This window comes from Camelina sativa, chromosome 16 (genome assembly GCF_030686135.1).
Source record: "Camelina sativa cultivar CO46 ecotype springtype chromosome 16, ASM3068613v1".
In the NCBI taxonomy this organism is placed as follows: Eukaryota; Viridiplantae; Streptophyta; class Magnoliopsida; order Brassicales; family Brassicaceae; genus Camelina; species Camelina sativa.
In genome coordinates this window covers 19,911,015-19,924,253 of record NC_141895.1, presented here as the reverse complement: position 1 = coordinate 19,924,253, position 13,239 = coordinate 19,911,015, and the positions used below count along the sequence as shown (strand labels likewise).

General features: G+C 32.3%; 1 protein-coding gene and 1 long non-coding RNA gene across 2 annotated transcripts; one reads left to right on the top strand and one right to left on the bottom strand.

The window, feature by feature from the left end:
* Nucleotides 1–1,596: 1,596 nt before the first annotated feature.
* On the bottom strand, nucleotides 1,597–4,370 carry LOC104753732 (putative protein NRT1/ PTR FAMILY 2.14). The gene is made up of 4 exons (XM_087490375.1): nucleotides 4,062–4,370; nucleotides 3,747–3,964; nucleotides 2,858–3,417; nucleotides 1,597–2,462 (listed from the first exon to the last, which is right to left on the bottom strand). Exons 1-4 carry the CDS (start codon nucleotides 4,147–4,149, stop codon nucleotides 1,667–1,669), a joined length of 1,662 nt encoding a protein of 553 aa, XP_087346501.1. The 5' UTR covers nucleotides 4,150–4,370; the 3' UTR covers nucleotides 1,597–1,666.
* Nucleotides 4,371–5,496: 1,126 nt separating this feature from the next.
* On the top strand, nucleotides 5,497–6,441 carry LOC147925757 (uncharacterized). The gene is made up of 4 exons (XR_015583782.1): nucleotides 5,497–5,598; nucleotides 5,988–6,044; nucleotides 6,144–6,181; nucleotides 6,262–6,441. It is a non-coding gene; the product is annotated as an uncharacterized LOC147925757 (long non-coding RNA).
* The last annotated feature ends 6,798 nt before the right edge of the window (nucleotides 6,442–13,239 follow it).

Below are 13,239 nucleotides of genomic sequence, written 5' to 3'. Positions count from 1 at the left end.
AGACACCTTCGTTGACTTGTATTCTGTTTCGAGTGTGTACAAGACCATGACAAGGATCGGTAGACCATCGTATTTTGCATTCCCATTTGCACGCTAGTGACTAATTTCAAAATACATTAAACACACTGATCACATCATATTGATTTCATTTTGACATTTTCCACCTGTTTTGAGTTGTTATTCTTTAGTATTATTTAGGTATTTTTTTATTATTTCTTTTTTTGGGGTCTGTAAATATAGGGTTATCTATTAAAAAAAAAATTGAGTGACTCCTGTAATTTTAACGCCTGTATAATTTTTAACGGTCACTGTTCGATTTGTTCTTTCTCCGTGGGTCTCCTTGCTGATATTTCTCAAAAGAGCTGGCAAAATACATGTGACTGCAAAGGTTTTTGTTAAAGTAAAGGTTTTTGAGAATTTTTGTTTCCTATTTAATACTTACAAGTTAATGTTATAGCTTTAGTCTCAATACCGGCAACAAGGATCCATAAATTGATTTGAGGTTTCCTTGATCTCATTAATTCGGTTTAGAGTTGGTTTTTAGGCGGTCTGACAATATCGGTTTAGATCGTAAATTAATTAAACCCGATTTAAGTGAAAATACAGTATGTGAAAACTTTGAATTCAAGACATTAAATGAAAAGGTTTTTTTCGGAGACATCTATGATCTACCACGAGGTCACAGAATGGAATTTATCTGATACAGTACAATAATTCTCACAGAAAAATAAATAATTATACTATTAGTAAATTATGAACGGAATTAGAGTTAGAAACATATGCATGTGATCAGTTGTGCAGGTAGACAAACATATAGGGTTTCTGGGTTTGATCAAATGCCCACCAAGGTTTGAATATTCCACAATCTTTTGTTGATGTCGAGTAATCGGTACTCCAATTATTGAAGTAATGAATTTTTTCCCTGGTTAATATGAATGGACAACTAAGTAAAACACATCATCCAAAGTCAAAATTTACTTGAAAGGAAATATGAAAATTTAGACAGCTACACCCATTCGTATATTATCTTGAAATAAGATTGTTATTTATTGTAATGCATCAAATAATGAAAAAAAAAGTTTGAAAAACAAAATTTTAAAAATATATAGAAGATCATTCGAACTTTTAAAAATTGAGAAATATATATATATATATATATATATATATATATATATATATATATATATATTTTATGTTTCATTGTCTACACCGAATAGATGATTTTTTTTTTTAATTGGAGACGGAAGAAAAAAGTTTTGGTACTGAAACACGGAAATTTGAGAAAAAAGGAATTATAGATACATGAGAAATATAATAATAAAGAAGTGAAGATGAAAATTTTCGAAAAGAAGATCTTATCATTTTCTTTTCAGGACTATGAATATTAGGAATTCCTAAATTTACAACATGTAAACGTATGTCAATAATCACTGTGGATTATTAAAATGTCACGAGTCACAATATATACAACTGAGGGCACTCATATACTATAATTAATTAATTATAATCAAAGGTGTTCGAAGTAAATAAAAATACAACACAGACACTCACATATATATATATATATATATAAATACAGAATTAGAAAATCTTAAATTTTGTAAAATGTTAAACTATTTATAAACTTTTAAAATGTCATGTGTACACACAGTGTTCATAATATAATTTATGACATGGTTCTGTAACGATATCTTCGAGCACACCAAAAGAAGAAGATGAGATTAAGAGTGCTTAAAGCAGCAATAAAGTAATAGAAATAATCCAACTTGCTTGTGTCAATATCTTCCGTTAGCCAACTCTGTCGTCCTCCACGAGCAGTGAAACTATGAACAATGCTCACCATCGCACTGCTTAGATAACTGGCTAGAGACAAACCTAAGTAAAGCAACGAGTTCCCTATGCTTCTCATGTTGATTGGAACTTGTTTGTTGAAGAATTCAGTGAGACCAACAATGGTGAAGACTTGATAAAACCCCATCAGTACTTGCTGCGGTGTTAGCCAGAAAACCGATATGTTCACCCCGGTAAGCGATAAATCTCTTCTCTTTCGTTCCACAATAGCGGATATAAACATCGTCAAGATGGAGAACAAATTTCCAATGCCAACTTTTTGGAGTAAAGAGATGCCTCCTTCTTGCTTTGTAATGTTTTCAATGTGTCGGACCAAAACGGTTTCATAGAAGGGAAGCCAAATGCCTATGGTTAATAATGATATGACTGTTATCGAAGCAGGAGGGATTAGGTAAGAAGTGCCGGGAAATTGGACGTCCATTTTTAGCGCTTGTGAGACTGTAAAAGTTTGTTGTTGGTTCATAGCCAAGAATCCTATAATGCTTGAAGCAAATATTGGAATAATGCTGATGATAGATTTTATATCCTCTATCTGCCTCACCGTGCAGATTCTCCACTCTTCATTTCCAGCTTCATCGTTGCTCATCACTATTACAGCTTTGTTCAAGAATCTGGAACCAAATTAAATACAAAAATCAGAGTTTAATAATCACATTTATTTGCATTTTGATACCTAAACGTACGTATCTCACTATCTCCATTTCATTATTAGTACTTTTACTCAACAATTTTATCTCTATCCAAATTAAAAAAAAATTTGGGAGTTATTAAATTTTGCACTGCCAATTCATTAAAAAAAAAAATTATGAAACAAAAATAATGTTTTATAACAATATTCTTTTACTAAAAAACATATGCTAAAAATTCTCTTATATCCTTGCAAAATCAAGTTTATCTCTTGATATTTTGCTTAATTATTTCTTCAATTATGACTTGAACAAAATGCCAACAAAGAAAATATTAAGACAAAAAATAATATGAAACGAAGAGAGTAATAAACTGTTACCTGAATTGGTCAGTGAGTACGAGTTTGTTTGATTGTACATCTGTCTCTAGTAACGGTCGATAATAGTCAGTCTCCGAGGGAGACCGTTCATTGCGTTTCTTATAAGCAGCCACAAGAACCTTGAAGATCCCAGAGAACACACTACCTTCGGGTTTAACAAAGACATAAAACCGAGTGCCCACAAAAAGCAGAACAAGGGCAAACAAATTGAGAACTGTCGGAATTGCGAATCCAATGGCCCAACTGATGTTGTTCTGTACGTACAACACAAGAGTCATTGAAATTAGCTGTACAATTGTATGAGTTGTATAGTACCAGCTGAAGAAGCTTCTACTTCCTTCTCTGCCTTCTTCAGTCGAATCATCGAACTGATCGAGACTAAAAGGAATACTACACGAGCGGATCCCTCCTGTTCCGACTGATAACAAGAAAAGCCCTGAGAGTAAAACGTATAACTGCGAAGAGCTGTAACGTATACATTTGCCGGTGATTTGATCGGCAGTGCAAGGTGGTGGTCGTAGATTAGGGATCAGAGACGTGAACGTCAACACCAACATGCCCTGTTCAATTTTTAACTCTTGTCACCTTCCAAACATTACAAACAAAAATATGGTCCCTTAATCCGTATGAAACATTACATGTGAAAAAAGAAAAGAGCAAACTGAATTATTTTTTTAAAAAAATTTTAAAACAATATTTGCAAAGTGTAAAAGCAAACCGAATGCTAAAAATGGGTTCATGGAAAATGAATTCACAAGAAATGTAAAAGCAAATGCAAACGTAAACCAAACAACTGAGATCATCTGACATATCACATGAAGTATCAAACATCAATTAAAAAAGTTGATTGAAAACTGTGTTACGGAAAATAAGAGAAAAGCTTTATTACCAACAACTCAGCGATGGAACCAAAGACAATGGTATTAAATTTTCCGGCGTATGAGTCGGAGATGAAAGCTCCGATGATAGGAGAAAAGTTGGTGAGAGCAGACCAAGTGTTGATTAGAGTTGCAGCTTGGACTTGGTCCATATGATATTCTCTTACCATATACACCATAAAATTTGCCATTAATCCAAATGTCGCAAGCCTCTCCAATGTCTCATTCCCTACATCATCAATGTGATGTCTTAAGCTAGCCGTATGTATCTTATAATTACAATAGCAGTAAACAGATATGTAAATTTGGACAGTGGTTATAATTACCTATGATATAAGGCATCGCTTTCCAACCAAGAGGCTTCCTTTGTCTCATCGTTGAATCCGAAGAAATTGTCCCTCCCTCATTATCCATGGCTTTTTTAAAACTCTTCTAGTAGTCCTCTTTTTTGTTGTTGTTTGTATTGATGTAGATGCGTTCATGTTCTAACAGATGTAAAGAGAAGTCTTTATATACATAGAACAACTAAGACAAGAAGACATGGAGATACGAGAGAATATTTGAACAATTTTCTTTCCAAAATGACTAAATGAAAAAAATAAAGATAAGTGCAAATTTTTTAAACCAGTCAAATCAAGCTATGTGTCTAACAAGATCTGTTTAATAAATAAAATAAAGTCTTGAAATAAATTTAGCAGGATGCACTATTACATTTAGCAAAAGTGGTGGAGACAAATTAATTAAAAGTTACAATTAAAAAAAAAAGAATTAGGAAAAAAATACTGAGAAAAAGTAAATATTAGGAAAAACTAGAATTATACATTTTATCATGCATTTTTTTTAATTAAAAAAAAGGAACATGTAAGCCTTTTTCTTATCCCTTGATTAGTTGATATCTAATATATTAAATAAACTAGATTATGATCCGCGGGGTAAGTTTTTTATTTTTTATTTTTTTGTTAATGTACCATTTCAATACTAATTTTGCTAATATACTTTTTTGTTAATTTTAATTATTTAATATATAAATTGTGCCATAACGCACAATAATTTTTGTTTACTACAATTTAATTAATCAGTTTGATTCGACATATTTTATATTGGTGTTGTTAAAACATTAAAATGAGGATTTAACCCATATTGAAATATTATATTACTGATAGTTTATTCTTAGTATTATTAATTCAATCCTGTAATGTCATATAACCCGTCATAGAATACAACTCGTTTGTGTAATTTTGAAAATTTAATATGTTTAAATATTTATAAATTTAAAATTTTGATTAAGTTTAGATATATCAGTTATAAATTCTAAACTTCTTAAAAATTTATAATTTATTATATAGAGTAAATTTACTATATATGTATGTTGAACACATACTTTTTATATTAATTGAGTAATATATGTTTGTTTTAAAAAATTCAAATCACAATATATGCAGTAAAAATATACCTTTTTTATTAACTTCATGTATTATATGAAGATTCTCTACATTTAAATTATAAAATAAAAAAGAGATGATAGGAGATTTTTTTTTAATCTTGAATAAATCTTCTAAATAGCTATATTAATTATAGAACATTATGTATGTGAATATATGAATATTTAAAGTACTTTAATTGTGTTTGGTTATAAGGATAGTAGAGAAAGTTAAATAAACTTGTTTGGATATGAATATAAGCATTAAATAGCATTCAATGTAAAAACTTTCCAAAAAATATTTTTGAGCAAAAACTGCTGCAAAAATACTAGTATAGATAGTCGAAAGAGCTCACAGCCAATCTCACAAAAATTGACCTCCCTTGCCCTTAATGAAAAATGCCCTTTTAAAAAATTCGGACAAGCTTTTTTCGTCTATTTAGGTTGCTGAAACGCACTACATTCATCCTCATACTTAAGATTACTCATTTTTCATTAATGAGATTCAAATCTGAACCTTTTTATCCTTATGATTAATCTAATTTTTTTTTAAAAAAATTAAATTTCTTAATTATATGATTTATAAAATCATAAAAACGTGATTTTTTAAAAAAATGTCCCTAAAATTTAATATTAATGGGCTATATTGGAAAATCAAACCAAAATATACCGACCTATTCGAAACCCTAACCATTCTTCATATAATTCGAAATCTTAATAAGAGAAAAAAAAAACCCAAAATTATTATCATGTTCTCAAATTTATATGTGTATTATAGTCTTGATGATCTTTTATATTAATTGTTCTTCATATTCGTCTTCTAATTATTCAGATCCTCTTTCTGTACTATTTGTTTGGAACGCAAGATCAAGCATTAGCAAAAATTTGTGTATGGTTTCCTTACTTCTTATATTATATCTAATATATATGTTTCTTGGATTTATTTATAGTTTTGTATAAACAAATTAGACTACTTCTTATGTTTCAGGTGAGTTAGTAGGTGGTTGTGCATGGGGAGAAAAATAGGTATTTGATATGTTTTGTACACCTAATACTTATTTCCTTAATACCTTGATGATGATAAATTTAAAGCCTCATGTTTATAGTTGCAGGAAAACTTCTGAAGATACTAAAATTAATAAGGGATGACTGGTAATTTTCATAGTTAACTATTCTATCGCCGTTATTGAATTTATTGATGTGTTTGTGGCTTTAATAAAAGAAATAATTACTCAGATGTACTCCAAAAGTTGGTTTATTCCTAATAGCTAACAATTTTCTAAAAATTGCTTAGATATTTAGTGTTCTGAGTCTAATTACAATTTACCCCTTGAATTTATTTTTTTATTTTTAATTCTAAAAATATTAAAAAAAAATACACATCAACAAACGATTCCACGTCATTATTGACAGGGAACGTCTGATTTATATTATTTCACGGCTGAGTTATAATATTCAAGGGAAGACGAAAGTTCTCATAGATTAATATGAAAGCTGAGTTATAATGCTTCGTGGCTGACTTATTAGCTGTTTCATCTTTCCTCGCGTTCAATCCGTAATCATCGAGAACAAGCTTCACAAGCTTGTCGTGCGGTGTTTTTTCCGCATCTATCTGCACAACTCTACACCCTCTATCATCGGTGTTAAATACATATTTGTGTTTCTTTACCCAGTTACCATAAACAACAATTAACGGAACTAGATCCATGAAAGAAAATGAAGAAGAATGAGAAAAATTAAGAAGTGAAGAACAAGGTAAAGTATAAGGTGAAGAAGAAGGTAAAAAACTTCACTTTTGATCCAGGTGAAGAAGATGGAAATCGAAGGAACGACGATTCGTATTTCCGGAGAAGATGATGACATGTGTGACAACCCGTCCCGCGGACTCCACTAGCCCACTGCTAACTGCCCCAACGGACTCTAAGCTGGCCCTGCAGGGCATCGATCCTAACCCCTCACTATGGATATCCCAATCGATCAGTAGGTTATTGGTGCGCCAGGCGTTCCTCGAACCCTGGTCCACACCCTTTAACAACCTTCCCACAAGACAAGTTGCCACCAATTGAGCTGCACCAATAACCTACTGGTGGATTTGGATATCCACAGTGATGGGTTAGGATCGATGCCCTGCAGAGTCGATAGGGGCAGCTAGCGGTGGACTAGTGGGGTCCACGGATGGGTTGTTACAACATGGAATGCTAACATGGATGATGCGTCCGAAGTGGCAAGTCACTCACCAAATAAACTATAACTCAGCCACTAATTAAATCAGCCATCAAATAAATTATAACTCAGTCACAACATGAATAACATTACAATAATTAAAAAGCAAAAAAATGGCTGCCAAATTCAGCCGCTTAATCAACTAAAAATATGTAACTCAGCCATATCGTTAAATAAGTCAGCCGTAACTGAATGATATTCTAGTAATTAATTTTTTGCTACTAAGTCAACCGTAAAATGGCTGAGTTGTACAATAACTCAGCTTATCATAGCTGAGTTATTGTTTTTAACCATAACTCAGCCGTAACGGCATCTCATAAGTCAACCGTAACGGCATCTCATAAGTCAGCCGTAACGGCATCTCATAAGTCAGCCGTAACGGCATCTCATAAGTCAGCCGTGTTTCATAACTCAGCCAGTCGGAAAAAGTTAATTCAGTCGTGTCGTAGTGATAACTCAGCCAAAATTTTCACAACTCAACCATTGGGTGAAAACTCAGCCGTAAGAAAAATCAGCCAGATTTCACCAAGTCAGTTGTAACGCTTAGTTGAGTTATACTCTAAGTCAGCCGTCCGCTCTTACTCAAATATTTTTTTCATAAATCAGCCGCAACATACCTATAACTCAGCCGTCATTACCTTTGTAAAAGCATTACGACTGAATTATTTAATACACGTCAGCGATTTCTGACGTGACAATGACGTTTTTGTAGTTACGTTTTTTCCGGTAACATAAACCAAGGACACGCTGGACATTTTGAAAATCTAGTAATAAATAAAAAATTTGTTGATTCTAGTAATATTATCTAAATTGGAGTATATATGTGTAAATCTCCCTTAATAAAAAAATATCAACTAATAGGTAGAGGTAGCTAGGACTATCCCTTGGTTATTTTTAATTGCGTGATTTATGAAACAACATCTCCGATTTTGAGGGCGTGGGGGTCAAGCACAAGACACCTATATAAAAAAGCCCACATTTCCCCAAAAGACCTATATAAGAAAAGCCCACATTTCCCCAAAAAACCCTATCCTTTCTACAGATTCATAATGGGTCGCAGAAGCTTCGGTGGTAAATCCTCATATTCACTACGTTTCCAAATTTATTCTTGATTTTGCAATTTTTTTTTTGTTTTGTTTTGTTAAATATTCTTTTTTTGTTGTTGCTATTTTATACAATTTCGCTTCGTTTTGATAAGAATCTGCGTCCTTGTGTTTAAATCTACCTCTCTCTTTTGCATTTGATTGAACTGAGATTTTTAATCTAGCTTAAAAAACCAGAGAGTCCCACTAATACGGTCAAAGAAAACGGATCATTTTTTTTCTATCAGAAGAACCAATCAAATAAATTTTTTCATTATATCCTTTCCTCAAATCGTTCTATTTCATCTTAAGTAATTCATAACCCTAATTCCTGTTGAATCCTATTACAGTAGCTAGTTATTTGTTTTAAGTAATTCGATTACCCTTGTGATTGCAGGACGTAGATCGTATTCAACTGGAAAAAAATGGTCTAAATGGTCATCTAAGAAATCGTATCCTAAGCCTGGTAAAAAAAAACACTTGCTCAGTCACATTATATATGATCTCTAATGCTTACTTTGTGTGCAGCTAAAACTGAAGATGAGAAAACACCTCCTTCTGAAAAAAATACTCATGTTGTATCCAACTCTGGAGGCTTTGGGTCATCCATTGCTGATGGTATAGTCTGAATTAATTAAATAAAAGTGAATTATCTTTTGTATTTGATCTATTTGTTTTCAATTTAATTAGTTGATTTCTTGGGGGAAACTAGGTTTTCATTGGGGAATTGGAAATGTGATGGGACACAGATTTTTTGAAGCCATTTTTGGTCCTCGTACCGTTAGACAAGAAATAGTAGTACCAGATGAAAAAGTTAAAGAAGTTGCTATTGTTTCTGCCGAGGATGATAACGAAAAATTCAAGGACTATACTGAAATTTCATTTTTAAACATGCGGTATCAGCTATAATGCATTTCAAGACATAAGACTCACAAAACCCCCATCATTTTTAGTATTACTATACGTATAATCTTTTTTGATGGAGGTCTTCCTTAATTGTTTGATCATTTACAAAATTCTTTGTTTAATGTATTTTATTTCTTTGATGATATTGCAGTGTTTGAATGTTGAAGGGAATAATCTAAGAAAATGCCACTTCTTCATGGATTCGCTGTTCGAGTGCAGGAGGAATTCGAGTTCCTTCAACTTCTAAGTTCGTCTTTCTTTATGAGTGTTTTTTTATCGAATAAAACATGAACCAAGAAACAACACTCTTATTTGGTTTATGATGTTTGCTAGCTTTTTCTTGGATGATTAATCTCCAAGTCTATGAATTATGTCGTATGTTTCGGATTTAAAATAAAGTCTTTATTTTGTGCCTTGCCACGAAATCTTTCATTGGTTTCAAACTTTCAGTGATCAAACCAGAAAAACAAATATTCTCAGATTTATCCTTGAAGTCCAGTGAAAATATTACTCGGAGATTTTGATAATTATGAGTGGTTTTTGGCTTCGGCTAGGGTAGAAAAAATCAGTAAACCAAAATTACGTCGTAACTTTTGCGTTGGGCCTGTTTTGATACGGCCCATATTGGTTGGATTTCGGCCATAACGCATTCATAGTTAAATAATTTTTTTTTTAACTATCAGCTTAAAAGACGAAAGAATCGTAACAGAGAGATAGGTATTTTCGTGAAATTTTATTGGGATATGGAGAACCTGAGATCGACCGAGATCGACGGTCGAGATGACAAACCCAAGAATATGTAAATTATGAAGATTGAGAAGAATTTAGAATATATAGTTTAGGAATATTTACATTTATCTAAATATATTATTTACATTTACATTATTTTAGTTTAGGAAATCTCGTGTATATATAAGAGAACATAAGTTGTAACATTATAATCATGAGAGTATAATACAATTCTTCCTCTAACACATTATGTGTCTTTACTCTCATCAAATCTATCATGGTATCAGAGCCTATACACGCTGGCCCGTTAACTAGTCCGGCCCGGATAGAGGCTCGATCACCCCATTAATTGATGGTCCAAAGGAAGGCCCAATTCCATCGAGATAGCTAAAAAAAGAGAGCATTATCTCGAGGGGGAGTGATGGATTCTGTTGAGACTAATGGCTAAAAGAGTCATCATCTCGAGGGGACGTGTGGAGAAAAGATCCCACATCTGATAGATGTAAAGGGACTTGAGTAATATATAAATGGTTAGGGCCTCTACACTCATTGCCAATTGGTTTTGAGTTGTAAACTCATATCAAACTCTAATTTAACATGGTATTAGAGCCAAAATCCTTGTAGTGGTTTATGGTTCTGTTACGTTATCTTCCGCAAAAAGAAAAGAAAAAAAAAATTCTGTTTCGTCTCTTCTTTTATTTTGACCTTCCTCCATCGCTTCTTCTTTTAACGTTAGAATCTTTCTTTCTTTTTGTTCTAATTGTTGGTAATGAGATTTTTCCAAACTCCATCGACTATTTAAAAAAAAAAAAAGAAAAAAAAAATTCTGGAATGTGGGCTTCAAACACGTGAGTGTGTTGTCTTGTGTGGCCATGATTTGGCTGGTGGTGGTGACTATGAATATCAACCAAGACGTCCAGTGGTGTTCGGCCTGTTGGCCAAGTGAAAAAAAAAGAAAAGAAAAGAAAGAACGGTGTTTGTCTCTTGTATAAGAGATTTGGGCATAATAGCATGTGTTTGTGCTACTTTACCTATCGTCATGTGGTTTCTTTGTTTTACTTTGACGGAGCCACGAGATGACTTCGACGGATACGATGTTGATCCGGCGATGATGAATTCGAATTCGACCATGACTACACAAGTTAATTTCTTCATGAATAAGGAGTTCGAAGAAAGATCAAAACTTGTGATTTTAAATCAATGGAGATTGACTCTATGGCTGAGTATAACTGCCACAAAGATGACTCTACGGCCGAGTATAAACGCCGTTGATGACCCTACGATCGGGTATAAACGTCGATGACCTAACGGCTGGGTATTGTAGCTGCATTGAACCCTACCACCGGGTATAAACGTCGATGATGACCCGACGGCCGGGTATAAACCGTTATTTTGAAGACTTGTCCAATCCCACCCGTGTTACCATACATGAGCTTGCCGGGAGTATTGGAATATGGAGAACTGGAGATCGACCGAGATCGACGGTCGAGATGACAAACCCAAGAATATGTAAATTATGAAGATTGAGAAGAATCTAGAATATATAGTTTATGAATATTTACATTTATCTAAATATATTATTTACATTTACATTATCTTAATTTAGGAAATCTCTTATATATATAAAAGAACATAAGTTGTAACATTATAATCATGAGAGTCTAATACAATTCTTGCTCTAACACATTATGTGTCTTTACTCTCATCAAATCTATCAAATTTCATTGATTGTCAAAAAAAAAATCTATCAAATTTCATTTATGTTTGTTAAATTACAACTGATTTATTACACTTAAAAAATCGAAAGTCATAATAGAAAAAGTAACAATTAAAATATTAAATTGTTATTGTAAGGTGTGTGTGCGCGTGACATATATGCTTATGTAAGGTTTTGTATTCTAGATGTTGTGCTTGTGTGTAAAATTTGTTTACAATTATGATTTTGATGTTTTGTATTTTCTTTGTGATTATGTACGTGCAATGTTTTGTCTGTGATTTTGATGCTTGTATTTCATTTTGTGTTATTATAATTTTGTTATTTTGTATTGTGTTGTGTGATATTTTTTCTATGTTTTTGTTGCTATTAGTAATTAATTTGATTTTCAATAAACAAATCCCATGTTGAAAATAGTTTAATATTAAATATGATAGAAAAAATAAGATTTAGCTTGTCATTCTTCTATATTTTAGATGAATTACTATATTTTATTTTATTTAGAGTCCCATGATCCTCGGAATTTATCAAATTTAACAGACAATTCTTAAACATACGAATAGAGTGTGAATCACTTCCATTGCCTGAGAATGAATCCATCTTCGAATGATACTCCGATGGAATGAATTGCTGGCGAAGAGACAGTGACTCATATAGGCATTAGAAGGATCATCCTTGATGTGATGGCCTTCAATAGGTGTTCAACGTTTTTTTTTCTGACCATCATGGTGGTGTCATGGTTTCTCTCTTCGTTCTTAAACTCGTTCTTCTTTTTTGAATCTTGATGTTGTTGTTCTTGTCTAATTAAGTGATTGTATGGGGTATTACAATTATTTTTTTGGGCAAAAGGGTATTACTATAAATTAAAAAAAAAAATTAAAAAATGGGAAAAAACTTAGAATAGCTTTGAACTTAGAAGTGGAAGATAAATTGCGGAATTTTCATGAACAAAAACTTAATATAGGTTTGTTGGAGAATGCTTTGCAATGTCTAGGAGAATTGCACTCTACAAATATAGTTAGTTGTGAGGAATTTGCATCCAATGCATATAGCCAAGAAAAATAAAACAAATCAAAGCGAAAATTGGTTACCACAATTTGCATACATGTTGTTGTGATATCATCTACGTACTTTTATCTAGTATGTTTCAAACTCTCGAGTACTAGACAATTATCTTTCACATCAATATAATATAAAATTCAACAGAGAATAACAAATAAATAATGTATAAAGTGATGAGAGATCTCTGATCCATAATTAGATATTCAGCTTTGATATTCGATTATGATAGTCAGATTTAACCATTCATACCAAACAATAATTACCCTGGACGGAGGAACGCCGACCAGTATCATCATTTAATATGTTTTACTGATAAATGTACTAATCTAGAACAACATGGAGTTGATTAAGAAAATAAATTGATGTGA

What these genes read in the sequence shown, in the direction of transcription:
- LOC104753732 (XM_087490375.1), bottom strand. Translation starts at nt 4,149, where the DNA reads ATGGATAATGAGGGAGGGACAATTTCTTCGGATTCAACGATGAGACAA. An exon ending in AGCGATGCCTTATATCATAG is followed by an intron (nt 3,965 to 4,061) that starts GTAATTATAACC and finishes TTGATGATGTAG; the next exon opens with GGAATGAGACATTGGAGAGG. An exon ending in GTACTCACTGACCAATTCAG is followed by an intron (nt 2,463 to 2,857) that starts GTAACAGTTTAT and finishes ATTTGGTTCCAG; the next exon opens with ATTCTTGAACAAAGCTGTAA.